This window comes from Lynx rufus, unplaced genomic scaffold (assembly GCF_022079265.1).
Source record: "Lynx rufus isolate CCGP_SWC_20201006 ecotype Redwood Valley unplaced genomic scaffold, mLynRuf1.p SCAF_9, whole genome shotgun sequence".
Lineage (NCBI taxonomy): Eukaryota > Metazoa > Chordata > Mammalia > Carnivora > Felidae > Lynx > Lynx rufus.
The window spans coordinates 104,761,184-104,783,593 of record NW_025814897.1 but is presented as its reverse complement, the minus strand read 5'-3'; the positions used below and the strand labels follow the sequence as shown (position 1 = coordinate 104,783,593).

General features: G+C 42.4%; 1 protein-coding gene across 4 annotated transcripts; it reads left to right on the top strand.

The window, feature by feature from the left end:
* Positions 1-756: 756 nt before the first annotated feature.
* On the top strand, positions 757-9,630 carry LOC124505547 (high affinity immunoglobulin epsilon receptor subunit beta-like). 4 transcript variants are annotated; one of them, XM_047071517.1, is made up of 8 exons: positions 757-920; positions 3,118-3,217; positions 3,484-3,651; positions 4,093-4,224; positions 5,102-5,158; positions 6,340-6,483; positions 7,614-7,715; positions 8,969-9,630. In XM_047071517.1, the coding sequence occupies exons 3-8, from the start codon at positions 3,496-3,498 to the stop codon at positions 9,092-9,094; spliced, it is 717 nt and encodes a 238-aa protein (XP_046927473.1). In that variant the 5' UTR covers positions 757-920; positions 3,118-3,217; positions 3,484-3,495; the 3' UTR covers positions 9,095-9,630. The 4 variants fall into 4 exon arrangements, with proteins under 4 accessions (XP_046927473.1, XP_046927472.1, XP_046927474.1 ...); XM_047071516.1 differs by having other exon boundaries at positions 758-920; positions 3,495-3,651; XM_047071518.1 differs by having other exon boundaries at positions 758-920; positions 3,027-3,217; positions 3,495-3,651.
* The last annotated feature ends 12,780 nt before the right edge of the window (positions 9,631-22,410 follow it).

Here is a 22,410-nt window from a genome sequence, read left to right as displayed (position 1 = left end):
CACGTACACATCACTAGTCACACTGTTATCAATAAATAATGCTGACAAGCTGGCACAAGCCACCCAGAAACTCCTCAGACCCCTGGTTACAGAGCAACACAATGAATCCACGTGTCCGTGCCTTCACTAAGGGCCAGTGCCCCACAGGTACTCCCGAAAAACCTCTCAGGTCTGTTTCAGGCTTGCTGAAATTAACCCCAACAACCAGGCATGGGTTTGGACAGACTTGGTTTGACTAATTACTCCTTGTGTGATCTTGGATCAATTCTCAGCTTCCTTTTTTTTTTTTTTAATTCTAATATATAGATAATAAGTAGATCCTTGTGTCTGTCATGTAAGGACTGGAAAAGAAATTCTGAGCACTATTCACTATACCTTGGATAAACGTTGGATCTATAGGTGTCACACTCAGATGTTTGTGAGATAAGGAAAAGGAAACATTTTAGCCTTTCAAAAGCATACTCTCAGCAAGGAGAAAAAGCATTTGGCGGAGAAGAGGCCAGGGTTTGAAGGCATCTTTTTTGGTAGGGGCGCCTTAAGAACGGAACTAGAATTAAACAGAACTCTTAATATAAACGCGAATCAGGGAGTTTGGGTCTAAATAAAAGAATCAAGTGGAAACCGATACAGTGGAATATGCAACCATCAGAAGAGTTCAGAAAGCTGTTATCTCTGTTTCTGAGCGTGGTAGATTGTTGATTATCTTCTGATAATATTAAGGCTAGCTTATCTTTACCGCCCTTATTATCAAACCTAAAGTTGGAAATAAAGAAGCCTAGAGTAACAATTCTACCGTAACAATCCTTCTCCACAGAGGGCCAAGGGCAGGGGGCAACTCCATGAAAGATATGAAACACGAGGTTGCAAACCAGAACAGCTTGCTACTTAAAACCCACCGGCAGCCTGGGATAGACATCAAGGTAGGTGCAGCTCAATTTTGGTTGTATATATTCTGGCTGAATTTGGCAATGATTCCGGGCTTGAGTCTGGGCTGGGGATGGGCAAAATCGCTGGACTGGGAGCAGATCCAAGCTGGAAGAGTGAGGATCCAGGGAGGGGAGGAGACAGCAGAAAAGTCTTTCCCTGCCAGCTTGGCAGTGGCTCTGTGTCAGTATTTTCTCTTACTGTCATTTGTTTTACTAAGGATATATGCACAGACAATATGATTACAAATACGTTATCTATTGCCCAGGGTCAGCTTTTTGCTTCATTTGCTTCAATGTTATAAAATTTAAAAAAAATTAATAAAACTTTGTAGGCAGAGTTGGAGCCTCAGCCCTGAGCCGCCAGCTCATTTTCCTTCCTTCTGAACTCAGAGACAATCGTTATTTTTCCCTTGCCATCCATGTAAGACTTTTACCACATGTAGGTATATGCATGTTCATACACATGAGAGGACAAGGTTTTATTTACTTTTTTTTAACGTTTATTTATGTTTGAGACAGAGAGAGACAGAGAGAGACAGAGCATGAACGGGGGAGGGTCAGAGAGAGGGAGACACAGAATCTGAAACAGGCTCCAGGCTCCGAGCTGTCAGCACAGAGCCCGACGCGGGGCTTGAATTCACGGACCGCGAGATCGTGACCTGAGCTGAAGTCGGACGCTTAACCGACTGAGCCACCCAGGCGCCGCCTTACAATTAGAGTTTGGAAAAATAAGATTATCTTCTTCATCAGAGGCTGAATATGACTTTTTTTTTTTTTAACTCTTGAGATACACAGAAAGGTTTACACGGAGGCAAGTGTGTGATAGAAGTAATTCAGGAAGCTTTTAGAGCAACATGCACCACCCTTAATTTCTGTCTGTCCTTTGCATTGGAATTCATAATTTACCCATTAAAGTGTTACTTGTTTCTGTTTTAGAATGTCAGCAATAGATTCCAATCTTCCTTTCATTGTTTACCATTAATTCATTTGAAAAGTAAAGGATGTTCTCCCGTTAGATGCCGAGCGAGGTTCTAGATGCTAAAGAAACAGAGATCAAGAAAACCTGGTATACTAGGATGTCAGCCAGAAAATGAAACATTTTGCTACTACCTTTTATATTTCACTTGAAATATTCTGCAGTTGATTTCATCGTTAGAAGAGAGGTGTTTCACTGAGGGTGTCATAACCCGATAATCCAGGTATTTCTAATGACAATGTAAATAGAAAAAACCTTTTGGCATGGAATTTAGGATGTGTAACACTTGCTCTTATCCTTATGCTTTGATCCAATAATCCCACAAAAGGGAATTTATGAATATGAATGTTAAAGGGATACTTATTTACAGTAACAAAAATAGGTCACTTAAAACATATACGGCATCTAGGGGCACCTGGGTGGCTCAGTTGGTTAAGCATCTGACTTTGGCCCAGGTCATGATCCCATGGTTCGTGGGTTCGAGCCCTGCATCGGGCTCGTGCTGACAGCTCAGAGCCTGGAGTCTGCTTTGGGTTCTGTGTCTCCCTGTCTCTCTGCCCCTTCCTGGCTTGTGTTCTCTCTCTCTCTCTCTCAAAAATAAATAAATAAAATTTAAAAATATACATATATGGCATCTTGAAAATGCTTAATAGATCATACCATTATTCTTTTTAAAAATATTGTGAAAACAGAAAAGTGATAATTAACAGACACTTGGATAGATTTTTAATATATAATGTGAAGTGTAAAATATTTAGAGACAAGGGTGCACATAAACCATAATTAAACTCTCAAAAACCATTTATGTGTATCAGCAAAGACTTGGAATGAAGGCAAATATTGCTAGTTGTGTGTGGTTAATGTACCTTTATGTGAACTTTTCTCTGTTTTTTCAAAATCTTATAATGCAGCCATTATGTTAAATACAGAAAAATAGTATGGCTTTCTGAAGAAAACAAGTAATGTAGGCTCAGAGGAAAAGGCCAATCGAGTGAGATGCATTCTGTTCTATTCTAAAAATCCATCATATGGAAATTTTAGGCAATGATACAGAGAATTCATAGGAAAGCTTGCTCTATTCTGAGGAGAAAAGAAACGAACTGGAAACGTGCATCACGTTGCAGATTATTAAATAACTTCGATGAATTGTCTCAGTAACATGACGTGAGAAAATCCTTATGAGGTCACAGAAACGTTGCTATTCCTAAATCACAGCTGAAGAAATAGAAACTCGGAGAATGTACCTGAATTGTCCAAAGCCACCGAGCAAATAACAGGAAGTCGCGATTCATGCAAGGGTGTGCCTGACCTTAAGGTATGCATTCTTCCAGTCCAATCCACAGCTCTTTTTTTGCAGATATGTGAGAAACAACGGAGGCGTCCGCTCTACAGTGGTGAACATCTTGGGTTTCTAGAAAGTGTAAGGAAGCTGTCCAAGCCCCCGTGGTACTATTTTCCCATCCCTGCCTGTCTCCCACTGCTGTGCTCCAGAATTCCATATTCCATTGATTCCATCCTGGAGGGCTGCAGAACCGCGCCCCCCCCCCCCCCCCCCCCCCCGCATCCAGGCGTCAAGTACAGGTCTCTTACAGAATGAGTGATGTCGTTGCTACTGAGGGGACTGCTGAGGGCATTTCAACAAATGAAATTCAAAGTGCGCAGGTGGGACAAGCAGACGCACCTGATTTAGCTCAACGTCTACACAGCAAGCTGCGTGATTTCCTTAAAAAGAATCTGCAATCCCTGGGTGTAAGTTACCTTTAGCCCTGTAGACGTTAGGGGGTGAGTATGGAAAATTAAATGGTCTACAACTTTATTGGGGGTGAATTATTTTATGCCAGCTCATAAGACTGGGTAAAAAGTGGGTAAGAAAATATATCTGGGAGTACACTTAGGTCAGATGTTTTGCTTTGAAGGTGTTTCAGGCTCCCAGGGTTCAAATGGGATGTTTGTGCCCAAATATAATATCCCCATGACGTAATATCCATCCACAGGGCCTGGGAAACCAACACCATTTTTTTTTTTTTTTTTTTTTTTTGGATTTCACTCTTCCGAGGATTATTTTTAAGACCCAGTGAAGGTGGAAAAGATAAAATGCGATTCATATGTGGCCTTGAGATCGAGGGAGAAAAGTCTGTAATGTAGAGAGTTTTTCCACTTCCCCCCTGTATTCTATTTTTGTTCCTCCAGGTAGCTCAGATAATGATTGGCCTGAAATGTTTCTTATTTGGGATCATTGAGATTTTTCTTTACTGGCACTCTGACTTAAGGAATCTTTTATTCTGCTTTTATATTGGTTACCCGTTCTGGGCTGCAGCATCTGTGAGTATATCTGTTTGAACTACTTTGGGAATCAAAGAAGTTATTTAGAACTTGTAAATAAAGGAAAAATATATGTAATTAGTTTATCCTCTCTTTTTGTAGACAATAGCTGAGACTCCTTTTTAGACTCTGTTAGAGGCACTGTGCCAAGTAGATAGGGAATTTGTTAGGAGAGAAAGTGACGAAGCAGCCTCAGGACCAATTGTAAGTGTTTGGAGAAAAAAAAAAAATGCTCCTGAGTCCCACGCTCCCTCCTTTGAAGGGAGAGATCATTCCTACTTGAGAGGATCCAGGTGTACTTTAGATAGCAAATGAGGGGCACCTGGGTGGCTCAGTCGGTTAAGCATCCGACTCCGGCTCAGGTCATGATCTCACAGTCTGTGAGTTTGAGCCCCGCGTCGGGCTCTGTGCTGACTGCTCAGAGCCTGGAGCCTGCTTCGGATTCTGTGTCTCCTCCTCTCTCTGCCCCTCCCCTGCTCATGCTCTGTCTCTCTCTGTCTCTTAATAATAAATAAACGTTTAAAAAAAATTAAAGAAAGCAAATGAACTTTCAGGTTGGAATAAATTTGGATAGGTCAGGATAGGGGTCGGATGGGGGTGTGTAGGGCAGAATCATCCATCCTGTCCAACTCTATCACGGCCAATGGCATCTACCTTGAGTTCTTGCCTCACTTTCTGTCCACATCAATATTCTTCCATCCACATGCCCCAAATGGACACACATTCAACTTGGTTCGATTCAATGCGTTGTTCTTTAGGAATATTCTTTTGGACTGGGAGAGATGTGGGGTTCAGGTTAAGTCATCCAAGGTGGAGGTGGGTGATGTGGATAGGAAAGCGTTCTCCCCCATTAATGTCTTTCCTGTCTCATGAACAGTTCATCATGTCTGGATCTTTGACCATCTCATGTACAAGAAAACAAACAGAATTTCTGGTGAGTATCAGTTTCCCTTTTGCTCACTTAATGAGTTAACAAGAACAGTTGACTCTGACTCTCTACAGGAGGCCAAACCAAAACAAGATTTGGATATTCCAGTCTATTTCGTTGACTTGCAACTTTTTCTTCAATGATCTATTTCATTGGCTTGCAACTTTTTCTTCAATGATCTATTTCATTGGCTTGCAACTTTTTCTTCAATCATCTGTTAATTCTTTAGAAAATGAGACATACACTTAGCTTTTTTTTTTTTTTCAATGTTTATTTATTTTTGGGACAGAGAGAGACAGAGCATGAACGGGGGAGGGGCAGAGAGAGAGGGAGACACAGAATCGGAAACAGGCTCCAGGCTCTGAGCCATCAGCCCAGAGCCTGATGCGGGGCTCGAACTCCCGGACCGCGAGATCGTGACCTGGCTGAAGTCGGACGCTTAACCGACTGCGCCACCCAGGCGCCCCTACACTTAGCTTTTTTAAGAGAAGAAATTATCCAGGGGTGCCTGGGTGGCTTAGTTGGCTAAGCATCTGACTCTTGACATCAGCTCAGGTCATGATCTCATGGTTTATGCATTCAAACCCTGCGTCAGGCTCTGTGTTGACAGTGCAGAGCCTGCTTGGGATTCTCTCTCTCTCTCTCTCTCTCTCTCTCTCTCTCTCTCCCTCCCTCCCTCCCCCACTTGCTTTCTATCTCTCTCTCAAAATAAATAAAAATTAAAATTAAAAAAAGAGGAGAAAGTATCCAACTGTCTGAATTTTAGCCTAGTAAGAAGCAAAAGAAGGGGGTCTTCACAGATAGATCCTTGTTTCAATGGTTGAAGAGACGCATTTTGGAAGGCTAAGATAGAGAGGGGTGCACGTTTGTGTTTGTATCAGGGAGCTTCTAGTTCAGGGTGGACATATTGAAAATCACTCCTACCAGTGATATCAGAACAAACAGAACCCCCATAATGTTGGCTCCATGGGCTTTCATTTCTGGAGGATCACTTCTTCCCTTCTCTCCCATGATGTAGAGTGGCTTGCCAGAAAACTGCTTCAGTAAAACAGGAAATTGAATTCCTCATGAAGGATCCCTTACCTTAGCCCGTGGAGCCAGGGTGTGCCTCCACGCTACTGCTGAAGATGTGTCTGGAAATACAAAGGGCCCTGAGTATTTCCATTAAAGGCTTTATTCTCTTCCAGATCGAAGTCAGTATTGGAGCTAACATTATCAGCACACTACTTTCAAGCACTGGGATAATTCTTCTCTCCGTGAATTTAGTTGACATAGTCTTACTTGAATGCTGGGAGTTACCGGCGTGTTCGTTGGTTAAATCGTTTATAACTGTAAGTACTAATTTGTTGGATGGTGTCTTCACACGTGATGTTTGTTTTCAGTTACCTCAGCCCTCAGTGACTAAAAGCCTATGATGAAGTTTCTAAACGTTGAAAAGTGATAGGAAAACAAATAAATATAAACATGACATTTGTTTTAAAAAAAAGTGAAACAACCTGATTTCAGAATTGCAGAATTATGTGTGTGCATTTCTGTGTGTCATTTTAAGAACACGTATTCTTATTACTCCAGATTTTCTCTGATGAACATGGGCTGTTCTAAAAAAAAATGATAAAAAGACTGCTCACAGATCAGTGTGCCCAGAGAGGAGGGACCTGATCTGGAACATTGAGGACTGGCCTATGGATTTCTGGTAGTGAAAATGATACAAAATTTGGGAGCTGGTCTGAGTCATTTTAATGTTAATTTAAAAGATCAATGGAGGGGCGCCTGGGTGGCTCAATCAGTTGAGCATCTGACTCTTGATTTCAGCTCAGGTCATGATCCCAGGCTCATGGGATCGAGCCCTGCATCGGGCTCTGCACTGACTGTGGAGCCTGCTTGGGATTCTCTCTTTCTCTCTCTCTCTCTCTCTCTTCCTCTGCCTCTCTCCCCATGCTCTCTCTCTATCTCTCTAAAATAAAAAAATTAAAAAATAAATAAAAAAATAAAAGACCAATGGAATGTTAGTAAATCCATCCTTTCTGTGAGTAAAGTTGAGTCACATGATGTGTGTATGTGTATGAATGTGTGTGTGTGTGAGAGAGAGAGAGAGAGGGAGAGAGAGAGAGAAAAGTCCTGGTGTATTCAGTGTTTGACCAATGCGTGTGAAAAAATGGCTGAAATAGGAGTAACTAACTCTAGAATGTTAAGGGAGTTCTTTTGCAGAGCTCTGCCATTTAGAATTCCTATAACTCATATTTGTTTCTGTAGGAGTTTATTTATGGTTGCTCGCTGAGGCAAGGTTTGTGCCAGATCCAATATTGTGTCTCAATGGAATGGGCATATCTTAGATAGGAAGTGCATTGTCCTCAAAATATCCACTAACCCTGGCCCCTTGCCCCCCCGGACAACCAGGATGAGCACATTGCAGACTAAAGCTGGTTGGGGAAATCTTAATTCTTGCCCTTCTCTTCTGTAGAATATTGTGATCCTTCAAATGATACTGACTTGTGTGCAGATTTTTATTTCGTTCTCACTCTGTGGGCTCACTTATACCGTGGATGGCAAGGAGATCAGCTGGGTGAGTAGCCTTTTTTATTGAGAAGGTGAGGAAGCATTTAAAGCATCACAAAGAATCAGATGTGTTAATAGTTAACTTCAATCTCTGGTTGTATAGAGAATTGGCAAAAACAACAACAGCAAACACCCCCCAAAAACCCTCTTAATGGCAAGATGGGAGATGGGAGGTTAGAGAACAACAGTTACATGTTACATTCACCAGCCACTCCATTTTCGAAATATTCCTTTGTACAGATACTTCATTCATAGTCAGTTTCCCTCATTCACTCACACATGTATTTCTTACTCATCCATCTAAAATATACTGAACATGTATTACATTTACTGTGTTGGGAGATGGGGAAACAGTGGCTTTTCCCGTATCTTTAACAAGTGGATGTCATAATAGATCGAATAAATACTTAAGGAAAAAAGTAGCAGCCAAGTAAGAGATACAATAGCTCTAGGAACAAGTAAGTGTGATTTCGATATTAATTCCATACCTCATAATTTTTCATGGAATCCCATCAGTCATACACACCCCAACACGTCAATGTGCTCACACACACAGACGTATTCATACGTGTATATGTAGTCTCCCACATCACCACATGTGCGTTCCTCCATATTGATTCTGCAAAGCCCTCGTAAATGGTTGGCCTTTGCTACATGCAAAATGTCATACTGATATTTCTGTTTCCACGTCCCTAGGATAAAAGTCAGGGGGACATATCTCATTGTGTTCACAGATAGCATTTTATTATTTTTTATGGAATGACTGTCTCTCTTGCTACTACTCAAATCCCTGTAGATGCTGGCATGGACTGTTGGCTACATAAATACCTGACAAGATCACCGAAAAAAAATGTATTTTACGGTGGTTCCAGACATGGCTAGAATTGCCCTATCTCTGCCTAGGCTGTTGTGAAAACATTGGCCGGCCAGGGTGTTTCAGCTTTGGCACTGTAGACATTTTGGAATGAATAATTACATGTTGAGGGGTGGGGGGAGGGGGTGGGTGGGAGGAGGGGGCATGATCTGTTTAGCAGCATCCTTGACCTCTATCTGCTCAATGTCAAAAATTCCTCCCACCCCCAATTTTGGCAACCAAAATGTCTTCAGACATTGCTAAATATCCCCTGGAGGGTAAAGGTACCACCAGTTGAGGACCAGTGGGCTATACAGAGCACTGCAGCAAAAAAAAAAATATATCAAATAAAAATCACTGAAAATCTTGTTGAAGTAATTGTCGATGTTGTGATGTCCTATTTCTAGGCTTCTGCACTAAGTTGCTTGACCAGATCACATTCTGAAGATCCTTATCAAGACTTACTGACTCAACCTGAAACTTACGAAGATTTAGTGCTTCAAGACATAGACCAGGTTCACTCTCATCCATGAGACACCATCGAAACATTTTTTACCACACCAGGGCATCTTGGATCCAAGATGGCAACCAAAGACAGATCTGATAGGAATCTTCTACAAATCCCCTGCTCCCCATGTCTTTTATTATGCACTTTCACATACACAGACACAATTGGCACGGATATGTGCTTAATTTCACAGGTGACCAGCAAATACTAATATTAGCATTCCGTGGCCTAATAGACCTCTTTTCATTGGGACGGTATTACCATTTTTGAGCCAATTTCAGTTCTTAGGCCTCAGAGAGGAATTTGTTGTTACCCACTTACTCCTTCCTAGAAACTGTACTTCCCTCTGGGTTGACAGTTTATTCAAATGAAAAATCTTTGTGCAAATAGTTTGGGTGAGTAGTGGCATACCATCTGACACTGGGTCCAATCTAAGTTTCTTTGACTGTTGAATGTACTAGGTCTCCCTTGCTTGTGTCAAGGTGAACTTGACAAAATGTAATGCGATACAAAATGCACACTCTAATGTATGACACATAGTAAAAATCTAATGCAACCTCATTATTACCTGAATGCTGATTTAATCAACCTACTGCTCAATCTTTTTTCTTTTTTTTTAATAGTGTTGCTTTCTTCTTGGTGACTGGGTATCATGGTGTTTTGTTTTTGTTTTTGTTTTTGTTTTATAAGGCACTATCCAGGGTTTGGTTTATCAAAGGCAGATTTTTAGGTTAGGATTTGTGTGTCTATTTTTTAAGAAGCAAAGAAAAACATCAGGAGGGAGGAAGAGAAGATAGAAGATAGTCAAATGAAGATAGCAGGGGTAGCCTGCTCAGGCTGCCATAAAAGAATACCACAGAATCAACAACAGAAATTTATTTACTCATAGCTCAGGAGGCTGGAAGTCCAAGATCAAGGTTTCAGCTGGGTTGCTTCCTCTGAAGCCTCTTTTCCTTGTTTGTAGATGGCTGCCTTCTTGCTGTGTCCTCACATGGTCTTTCCTGTGTATATGTCTGTGTCCTAACCCTCCTGTGATAAGGACACCGGTGACAATTGGATTGCATAAAATATGGCTTCATTTTATCTTAATTAGCTCTTTAAAAGACACTATCTTCGGGGCGCCTGGGTGACACAGTCGGTTAAGCGTCCGACTTCAGCCAGGTCACGATCTCGCGGTCCGTGAGTTCGAGCCCCGCGTCAGGCTCTGGGCTGATGGCTCAGAGCCTGGAGCCTGTTTCCGATTCTGTGTCTCCCTCTCTCTCTGCCCCTCCCCCGTTCATGCTCTGTCTCTCTCTGTCCCAAAAATAAATAAACGTTGAAAAAAAAATTTAAAAAAAAAATAAAAGACACTATCTTCAAATACAATCCCCTTCTGAGGTATTGAGCATCAGAACTTCAACATATACATTTTAGGAGGACGCAATTCAGCCCATAACAAGAAAATGCAACCAGTAAAATATACCTTAGCGAGCCAGTTCCAACTGTATACGAAGTGGATCTTAGTTTAGAAGGAAAAATCTAGGAACTATATTTATATATCAACTCCTAGCTGTTGCTATTTAAAAGCTGTTCTCAGGAACTATTAATTCCCTGGCAATATCTTCCTGCCATGTACATATGTAGGACCTACCTCTCTGGGGTTGGAGAAAGTCCTCAGGCAAAGAATCAAGAGTGTGCTCTAGAAACAAGGCCTGTGGGACATGGGTTGGTCAGTGACCAAACAGTGTTGGCCAAATCATGTCCTGCTCAACTACACTCATTTCCTACGCTAGAGCATTTTTTCACATGAAAACTTCTCAAAAAAAAGAAAATATTGCAATAGAGGAACAAGCAATGGTACCCACAGCTATAGTTGTTCTGAAGTTTCGATAGTATCCATCAATTCCTTCTTTTAAGCTCCATTTTAGATTCCACTCACCCTCACTCAGTACTTCTGATTGTCTCAATTTCTTCTCCATTAGGGCAGCCCAGACATTCTCCTTTGAGAGGTCTGAGCCTCTGGTTTCATGCCTTCTCCAGGCCATGGTTGTTCCATTTACCTATTTGTGGCTACTACGAGACATGGAAACATCAGGAGGCATCCTGGTGAATCCCATGAGTTCCTGACATAATTCTTTACACCCCTATCACTTAAGAGCAATACTAATTCCTCGAAGAAAGTGGGTTCTATAGAGTACCTTCTTTCATTTTCTTCTGATTCACTGGTTTGAAGATTCCAAAATGACTCACTGTTACTAGTTTTGGTGGAACCCTTACGGTGTACCTGATAAATGCCTCACCCCTGCCTCATAGGAACCAACACTCTACTTCAGCAGAGAATAAACTTCCGGGAAAAGCATAAACTTTACAAATGGATCACTGGGATATTTCTTGAGAGGGGTCACCGTATTCTATCCATTAGGGTTATAACAATACATAATAGCCACTGGCTCAGAGATACATATAGCCGTGTAAAGGACAAAGCCCCAACTCCCCAGAGTATGACAGAGTCTTGCAGTATATTTAAGAAGTCATTCTGGCATTCTAACAGGAAGAAATTAAGAACTTCTGTTCATCAAAGGACACTCTTGGGACAATGGAAACAGAGGCCACTGACTGGGGGAAAATATTTATAAAACATATATTTGATAATAGTCATGTATCCAGGATACATAAAGAACTCTCAAAACTCAATAACAAAATAGCCAACAACCCAAGTAATACATGTGAAAAATAATTGGATCTGCTGAATCTTCACTTCACCAGAGAAGATGTAGCAATTAGAAATAAGCACGTGACAAGGTACTCAAGATCACTGGTTGTTAAGAAATGCGAATTAAGACCATGAGATTCTTTTATACTCCTATCAGAATGGCTAAAATGAAAAAGACTGATCATAACAAGTATTGGCAAGAATGTGGAGAATAGAAACCTTCATACGTAGCTGGTGGGAATGTGAAATGATCACACTGGAAAACATTTTGGCAGTTTCTTAAAAATCTGAACACATACTGATGACCCAGATATTCCACTCTTGGGTAAATACCCAAGAGAAATAAAAGTATATGTTAACACAAAGGCATATGTACACAAATGTTCATAGCAGCTTTATTCGTAATAGCTTTCAACCGGAAACACTCCAAGTGTCTGTTAACAAGTGAATACACAGATTGTAACGTATCCAAACAGAGGAATGCTACCACCAAGCAATAAAAAGGAATGAACTGTCCATAGACAATGCAACATGGATGAATCTCAATATAATTACACCAAGTGAAAGAAGACAGAAAAACTACATGCTGTATGATTCCATTTATATAAAATAGCAACAGAAAGCAGATCAATAATTTATGGTAATGGGGATGCGGGTGAGGAGGGGCAGGAAATTTGGGGGGAGTGATGTTTCTGTTCATTATCTTCATTGTGATGATGGTTCATGGTTGTGTATATAAGTCAAAACTTTTCGCATGGTAGTCTTAAAACAATGGTGGTGTTTATACACCAGTTGTACCTCAATAAAGAGTTTTGTTCTGTTTTTAAGACATTATTCACAGGCCAGAGGACTATTCCTCCAGAAAGCAGAAGCCAGAAGATAGATAGATGGCTAAGATGAAGACAGTTCTTCAGACAACTTTTCTAGCTGCCTTTACTCTCATGAGAATCAGTGCTCTCTTTACAGAAATTCAGAAATCACCCCTTGTCACTTGTAAAACTAAGAACATGCTCTTTCCTGGCAGGTGAGACACCATTACCATCTGGTTGGGTAGCTTCAAAAAGTTTGGATTCAGGCTCCAAGTCTTCCTCATATTACTAGACCCCAATTGCTCAGTCCTGTGTTTCTCGCTTTCTGTAACGGAGATTAGGTTATATCAGGTTACACACAACCCATCCACTCCCCTGATCTAGAGGGTAAGATCTTATCACACCTCGCTTTAGTTCCCTAAACTAATCTGCTAGAGGAAAACAGCTCTTCTCCAAATATCCAGACAACAGGGAGGAGCTATCTCTGTCCCAGGACTACTCACTCAGGGTGGGTCTCCACCAAGCATGTTATTGACTCTCTAAGAGAGCGAGAAGTGGAAATTAGCTTGATTCTTTCCCCAGTCCTGCAACCAAGAGATGACAAATGCTACTTTTAAATCTTCTGTGTTCCTTAGTGCAGATGAGGTATGCTGGAAGTTTCCCCTTTTAGGGCCTAATCTGATTGTGAGTGTCAGATGTATATATAAGATTGTTTAACTCTCGTGAGCAAATCATGCCATCCATCAGCTACAGAATATTTCACAACCGAGTAAACAGGGCATACTAATCTTCTTAGACATCTTCTATCTTTGGACTGTCCCTTGAACCAGGCCTTCTTGCAGCCTTGATCGTTTATAGAGTTTGAAAGATACAACAACAACTCAATTAAGAGTAAAACAAACCATTAATCAGAGGTCCCAGTTACAGCTATCTATCTAAAATGGGAAACGTTGAGGCACCTGGGTGGCTCAGTCGGTTAAGCGGCCGACTTCGGCTCAGGTCATGATTTTGCGGTCCGTGAGTTCAAGCCCCGCGTCGGGCTCTGTGCTGACTGCTCAGAGCCTGAAGCCTGTTTCAGATTCTGTGTCTCCCTCTCTCTGACCCTCCCCTGTTCATGCTCTGTCTCTCTCTGTCTCAAAAATAAATAAACGTTAAAAAAAAATTTTTAAAAAATTAAATGGGAAATGTTTTCAAAATGAAAATTACTAGAGGAAAAAAGTCAAAACAAAACAAAGACAAAGGGGTATTTCTGAAGACTGAGCATTCTGGAAATCAAACGGGGTTTCCTTAAGAAATAATGAATAATATTGAGGACCAAGATTTGTCCTAAGGAGTTCAAATCTATTAAATGAATCAATCCTCACAACTCTTATCCGAGGACAGTGCCTATAAACAATGCTTTTACCAGTTAGGAACAAGAAATCTAGAGAAGTTAAGTGCCTTACACATGGTATGCAGGAAGTAAAAAATGGTGTGATGAGGGTAGACCCTGAAACAGACATATGGAAGTCTAACTCCTTACACATAATAGAAATTCATTTCTCAGGCACACAATAATTCACATTGAGCAACCCTAGCCAGAAGCAGCTCTTCCCCAGGTTGTGACCCAGTGACCCTGACCTCATCCGTCTGGCCTTCACCATTCCTTAGAACCCTATACGTATGTGTAGTAAACTGTAAGGAAGGCACAACAGAGGAGGTCACCATGGGAGTCCATGTTCCAGACCTGTCAGTAATGTTCCAGAATGAGGTCTTAGTATAGAACTGCCTGCAGAGGATGCTAAAATGTAGTTAACTCTGTGTCTAGAATGGACGGCAAAATAGACTCTGAGCAAGAGTGAGTTTTCTCCACCACCTGTAATTCTGTTGGCAAAATTACCCACTGGCATTTTCCCATCTCAAAACATACTCACTCTTCTCATCAAAGAAAACAACTCCACCCAGTCAACGTACTCGTCCTGAGAACCGGAACCTTTGGGTGTATGTAGTCTGCTTCATCTGTTCCGGCTGTTATTCCTCACAGTCAGAGACCTCTGAATTAAAAAACAGCAACACCAACAACAAATCCGTTTATTTTCTATCACCCCCTACTCTAATTCGTGTATAGTCAAGGGTGGGAAACGACAGTTCCAAAAAGGGAGGAATGGAAAACATGCAGACGTCCTTGGTCTACAAGAATAATGGAACTCCGTAGGGTCAGTGTCATGACCGTTCCCTATGTTGTCAATGAACGAGGTTGACTGTAGACAGCCTGCCTCAGTGTGGAATGTGCTTCTAGTCCATCGTCTCCTAGGGCCCTGGCTTAAGTGTGGGCTGGGTATAAACCCAGTCACTCTGACTCTGATCCTATTACAGGAAACAAATAACAGGCACAGGTACATATTGATCTCAGGAACGATTTGCTCTGAGAGAAAAAGGACCCGTCACCTGCCTTATGAGAATATAAAAAACCGATAACATACCTATACACATTAGATACATGTAGAGATGAGAATGGTCCAGTTGAATATGCAAAGGCAATCTGGAAGCAAAGAGTGCTCTCCTGTAACTAATCTCATTTTCCTTCCTCCACTTTTATTCAAGCCTGACTTTCTCTTAAGTTCTGCAATTAAAGGTACACCCACTGAAGTGAAGAATGACTTTTGAAAGAACGAGCCCTGGAATCAGATGCTAGTGCCGTTAGCCTGTGATCTTGCAAAATTACTTATTATCTCCATGGTCTCTAAAAGAGGACAATAGTAGACCTGTAACAGAAGGCTGTTTTGAGGAAAAATGAGATTTTTGTCTACAAAGTACATTTTGTCTGCAAGGTGCTTTATACATCTACAAAGCTGGACATATGCTAAAAGCTCAGTGAGTATTAGCCAATATTCTATCAGGCCTGATACTAGCTCTCTATTTTGCCTTATTCTGTGCTTTATTTAAATTCCTATTAAAATACATATGAGCTGCAACATTATGTTAAGTGTAAGAAGCCAGACATGTATGATTCCATGCATAGGAAATATGCAGAATGGGTAAACCCACATAGACAGCGTGTGGACTGGTGGTTGTCAGGGCCTGAGGGAGGGGAGAAATGGGGGAGAAATGTTTATGTTATGTGACTTTCACTTCAAAAAATTGAAAAAAAAATACAGTATGGGCTTAGTTAGAAGTCGCTCTTGGATTTGCCATTGGAGAAGATATGAAAGGAGACATTGATGGCCGACCACCCCTTCCCAGACGGTGGCCCTTCGTCCTCCGCGGGAGTCCAAGCATCCGAAGTCATGCCTACAGGCTCACACATCACTGCACTGCACCAGCGTAAGAACGCACCCGGGCACTGCTCGCATCTGTGCCTCTCGTTTCTCCCAGTATGAATTCCTTGGTTTTGCCATTTAACCCTTGCTACTTTGAACTCCCGATTTTGTCTCCACTGTCACCCTTGGGGATTTGAAATTTTGTCTGGTATGCTTCTCCCTGACCCAGGCTCAGTGTCTAATACGGTCCCCTTCATGCCATCCAACGACCAAAGTGGTTAGCTCCGCCTCCAGGAATTTTTCTTTTTTCAGCAGGAAGTCTGGATGAAAACAGGAAGTGAGGGAAGACCCAGGTTAATGCTGTGATTTCTCATTCTCCCACCACATCTGTATTGTCTTTGCATTCTGTGTCTTGGCAGGGCCTCTCCGGCCATTTTTAATTTTATACCACAATAAATGCTTCCATTTCCTAACCAGGGATTATTTAAGCCCATGAAACCTGCCTACCTGGACGGTGGCTTCCTGACCACACTGCTGGAGAATCACCCTCGCCAAATTCCTACACTGAAACCCCTGTTTCATATTTGGCTCAAGGCCCTAGTAAGTCCCTGACGCTTCTACCGTGAGTTTTTCAAGCTACCGTCTTTCTTTTTTCTTTCTTTCTTCTAATTTTATTTATTTTTGAGAGAGAACGGGGAGGGGGGAGCAGAGAGAGCAAGAGAGAGAGAATCTTAAGCAACCCCTGCACTGTCATCCCCTGCACATGGGGCTCACGAACTCACGAGCCATGAGACCACGACCTGAGCCGAAATTAAGAGTCAGATGCTTAACCAACTGAGCCACCTAGGCGCCCCAAGACACTACCTTTCTTAACTCGTGAATGCCCCAGGTTTTGAGAAGCATTTCCTTCCCCCATCTCTGTCCACAGAGGCATATGCTGTAGCGATTTGTGTGTATCTCAATTCATCTCCTTTGTAGAAGCACCTTTTATCAGGTGCTTGAGTTGTGCCTTCCTTCTCTGACACAGAGAAGCTAGCAGGATGTTTTCATCTGAAGGCCTTCCCTTAGAAGCTTAACATTGACCTTTCTCCTGCATATTACCTCAGGAAACAGTAAATGTCTATCAGCCTATCTAAAAGTGGTATACTCTTTAGAAATGCACAGACATAATCTTTTTTTAAATCTTATTTTAGAGAGGAAGAGAGTGCACAAGAGGGAGAAGGGGGCAGAGAGAGAGAGAGAGAGAGAGAGAGAGAGAATCCCAAGCAGGCTCCATGCTCAGCACAGAGCCTGACACAGGGCTTAATCCCCCAACGCTGGGATCATGACCTGAGCCAAAATAAAGAGTCAGACGCTCAACGCACTGAGCCACCCAGGCGCCCCCAGTTATAATCTCTGCGTATGACTTTTGAGCCTCTGTACAAGCCTGGGGGGTTCAAATTCAGTAGATTGCCCTATTCTGTTTGCTTCTCAGTGCACGTTCTTCTTGGGTGCCTTCCCAGACCAGACTGCCCATTTGAATTACAAGCTCACAAGTGCTTCAGAAAACACAGAAGACTCTCCTGAGCTGCAGGATAAAATAATTTTCTCCTCCGTGATGTGTGAAAGACTACTAGGGAACGCTTTTCTTCCTGCAACAGCCGATAGCCTCCTGTCTTCTTTGGCAGGTTTAGCTAGTTTCTTTACTGAGAAATTCCTCCCACGTGTTTACTGTGATGGTTAATGTTATGTCCACTTGGTTGGGCCACAGTCCCCAAGTATTTGATCAAACCATTATTCTAGATGTTTCTGTGAAGGCATTTTTTAGAGGAGATTCACATTTAAGTTGGTGGACTTGAGTAAGACAGATTACCCTTCGTAATGTGGGTGGGCCTTGTCCAAACAGTTGAAAGTCTTAGCAGAAAGAAGACTGACTTTCCAAGAGAAAGCAGCAGACTGCCTTTGGACTCAAAACGCAACATCTTTTCTTCCCTGGGCTGGATCTCCAAACTACTGGGCTACCCCGCAGGTTTTGGACTTGCGAGCCTTGATAATTGTGTGAGCCAGTTCTTTGAAATAAATCTCTCTCTCCTCTCTTGATAGATAGATGGATAGATACATGAATACATAGACAGATACAGAAATAGTTATAGATATCCCTTATTGGTTCTATTATAGTTTATAGATATAACTAGCCACCAAGGGACCGTGATATTATACTTTCAATGGCTATCTTAGAAGAAACCCTGCATGGCCCTTCTACAGGGCAGCAAAAAAGTAATTCCTCCAAAAAGGTAACGTCCCTGCAGGAGGTTACCATCTGTGTGCATTATTCTACCCAAAATAGTAGTTTTGTTCTCTTTTGAGTGGTCCGGACTTAAGCACCAAGTACTGAGATTTGAGAAATACCCGATAAATATTATTTATCTTCCTTCATCATCTTTCTACCCTCTTGAAAAATAATCAAGTAAAACAGAAGAAGATCAAAAGGTCTGACAATGGTAGATGTGGCTTATAACTGGTGGCTGCTCGATTTCCCAAGAGTGGGTCTCAGAATGACACAACCATGCAAAGTCATGGCAGGGGTGGCCCCACACAGGGTTAGCACACTGTCACGGGCAGCAGCCCATTTTTCCATAGGGAGCAGTAACTCTCTACATGATGCCAGGTCCCTCCTCCCTGGTGTAACAGACTGCTTCCTCCTTTCCATGGAAGTAGGAAGTGATGGATAAGAAAAAGGCCAGAAATGTTGCTCTGGTGGAGCTCCCTCCCCCTGGAAGGAAACACCCTTGGAAGAGAAAGCAACCCTCCAGCCATACCACACCGCCCAATAGTTACCCCTGTTCTATAGATGGGAGAATTCAGATCTAGCAAAGATAAGATCTACTCCTGTAAGGGGTGCCTGGGTGGCTCAGCCAGTTCACTGAGTTGGATGACTCTTGGGGTTTGGCTTAGGTCACGGTCTCACAATGCATGAGTTTGAGCCCCGTGTCGGGCTCCACACTACTAGCGCGAAGCCTGCTTTGGATTCTCTCTCTCTCCCTCTCCCTTTGCCCCTCACCTGCTCTTTCTCTCCCTCTCTCAAAATAAATAAATAAACTTAAAAGAAAAAAACCACTGTTGAAAGTCACACCATTCATAAGTAGTTTGACTATAGTTCATGCCCGAGTCTATCTATTGTGGGGGAATCTATTCATGCACTATTCTTTATAAAACAACACTAGCTTTTCATAGGAAATAGAGAACCCCTTTGGTATGCTTTATGCCAATGAAATGTGAGTTGAGGCATTTAAGGAGCTGGCATTGCAAATACGCACATTCTCATAAAGATCATGGCCTGGTGGTTTACAGAAAGATTCTCATAACTGGATTAACTGAAGGATATGAAACAAAATAAAAAGAAAAGAAAAATAATGAGGAAATCTCTAACATGAATTATTGGGTAGGCTTAATTATCATTTTCAAAAATAATCAGAATCCTCTCTCTCCGTGGTCTGGGCATCTCCCCGTGAGGATAGACCATATGCGCCATTACTCTGCTTCCTCTGATGTGTCCCTCCTCGTTCTACTTAAGGCCCCTTCCTCGCTTCATCCATCATAGACCTACTGAGGTTGCCACATGGAGTTGTGGTTCATTAATTTTCACTGCTTTATAATGTTCCTAAGTGTGTACCTATTCTCCTCTCTCGTGCCTGTGTGTGTCCATTTATTTATTTGTTCAAATACATAAATATAAAAACAAATGAATAATTTTTTTGACATCTTGTTTGACAAATTTTTCATTTGTATTTTTGTTTGTGTATATATATATATATATATATATATATATATATATATATAATCCACATGCTATAGATGGATGTTTGCATTGTTTCAATTGTTTGCTATCCTTCCTTTAAGATACCTTGAGTGCCTGACTCCCAGTCTACATGAGTACAAGTGTACTCTTGGGTCTATACCTAGGAGTGCAATAACTGGTTCTTAGGAAATGCAGTATGCAACTTTATGAGAAAACTTAAAGTGGTTTTCCGAAGTGCTTTTTTTAAATCAAATGTCTCCTTCAAAATAAGAGCAAATATTCACATTGGTCTGCATGTTCGCCAACAGCTGGAGTTACCGGGTTCCCTAGTTAGTGGGAAGTTGTGCCCCACCATGGACTTAACTGACATTTCTCTGAAGACTGATGAGGTGAATTTTCTTGTGTTTCTTTTTTATTTGCATGTCCTCGTCTATGAAGTCCGTTAATATTTTTTGCCCTTTTCTATGTTTGCTTTTTAAATTGGTTTGCGGTCATCTATAAAGACTCTGCACAGGGATTCTGGGAAGATGGCGGCGTAGGAGGACGCTGGGCTCACCGCGCGTCCTGCTGATCACTTAGATTCCACCTACACCTGCCTAAATAACCCAGAAAACCGCCAGAGGATTAGCAGAACAGAGTCACCGGACCCAAGTGCAGACGAGAGGCCCACGGAAGAGGGTAGGAAGGGCGGCGAGGCGGTGCGCGCTCCACGGACTGGCGGGAGGGAGCCGGGGCGGAGGGGCGGCTCGCCGGCCAAGCAGAGCCCCCGAGTCCGGCTTGCAAAAGCGGAGGGGCCTGACGGACTGTGTTCCGACAGCAAGCGCGACTTAGCGTCTGGGAGGTCATAAGTTAACAGCTCTGCTCGGAAAGCGGGAAGGCTGGAGGACAAAGGGAGGGTGAGCTGCGGAGCCCCCGGACGACAGAGCTCAGTTTGGCGGGGAACAAAGGCGCTCACCAGCGCCATCTCCCCCGCCCATCCCCCAGCCAAAATCCCAAAGGGAACCGGCTCCGGCCAGGGAAATTGCTCGCTCCGCGCGAACACCCAACTCTGTGCTTCTGCGGAGCCAAACCTCCGGCAGCGATCTGACTCCCTCCGGCTGCCACAGGGCCCCTCCTGAAGTGGATCACCTAAGGAGAAGCGAGCTAAGCCTGCCCCCCCACCCCCCGCCGCCGTGCACCTTGCCTTCCCACCCCAGCTAATACGCCAGATCCCCAGCATCACAAGCCTGGCAGTGTGCAAGTAGCCCAGACGGGCCACGCCACCCTACAGTGAATCCCGCCCCTAGGAGAGGGGAAGAGAAGGCACACACCAGTCTGACTGTGGCCCCAGCGGTGGGCTGGAGGCAGACATCAGGACTGACTGCGGCCCCGCCCACCAACTCCAGTTATACACCACAGCACAGGGGAAGTGCCCTGCAGGCCCTCAACACACCAGGGACTATCCAAAATGACCAAGCGGAAGAATTCCCCTCAGAAGAATCTCCAGGAAATAACAACAGCTAATGAGCTGATCAAAAAGGATTTAAATAATATAACAGAAAGTGAATTTAGAATAATAGTCATAAAATTAATCGCTGGGCTGGAAAACAGCATACAGGACAGCAGAGAATCTCTTGCTACAGACATCAGGGGACTAAGGAACAGTCACGAGGAGCTGAAAAACGCTTTAAAGGAAATGGAAAACAAAATGCAAACCACCACGGCTCAGATGGAAGAGGCAGAGGAGAGAATAGGTGAACTAGAAGATAAAGTTATGGAAAAAGAGGAAGCTGAGAAAAAGAGAGATAAAAAAATCCAGGAGTATGAGGGGAAAATTAGAGAACTAAGTGATACACTAAAAAGAAATAATCTACGCATAATTGGTATCCCAGAGGAGGAAGAGAGAGGGAAAGGTGCTGAAGGGGTACTTGAAGAAATAATAGCTGAGAACTTCCCTGAACTGGGGAAGGAAAAAGGCATTGAAATCCAAGAGGCACAGAGAACTCCCTTCAGACGTAACTTGAATCGATCTTCTGCACGACATATCATAGTGAAACTGGCAAAATACAAGGATAAAGAGAAAATTCTGAAAGCAGCAAGGGGTAAACGTGCCCTCACATATAAAGGGAGACCTATAAGACTCGTGACTGATCTCTCTTTTGAAACTTGGCAGGCCAGAAAGAATTGGCACGAGATTTTCAGGGTGCTAGACAGCAAAAATATGCAGCCGAGAATCCTTTATCCAGCAAGTCTGTCATTTAGAATAGAAGGAGAGATAAAGGTCTTCCCAAACAAACAAAAACTGAAGACTCTGCACATTAATCCTGTTGATGTTTTGTGTGTTACAATTATACTCTAGAAGTTACTTCTTGATTTTTCACTCTATATTTCTTTTGAATTGAAAAATTAATTTTTCACGGACTGTATAAAACATACTTCGGGCAACTTTTATGCATCTTGTTTGACAAATTTTTCTGTGCCTCAACATAATAATATATCCTTCTACACTGCCTTATAGACTTTGTAGTGGTTTTCTTTTCTAAATTAATCCATTATTCATGTGGAATTGCCTTTTTTTTAATGATGTGAGTTATGAGTCCAATTTTACCTTTTTTCCCCCTTAAGATCACTTAAGATTAGTGGTCCAGCATCATGGATTTCCCCCACAATGTACATCTGGATCACCCATCATTTATTAACTGGAAGACAAACCAGTGTCTCCTCAAACAGGACAAGTAGGGATTGCTTAGTAAAGGGTTGTTTACATCTCGCTTTAAAATATGTAGATTCCTGGGTGCCTGGGTGGTCATTAAACATCTGACTTTGGCTCCGGTCATGATCTAA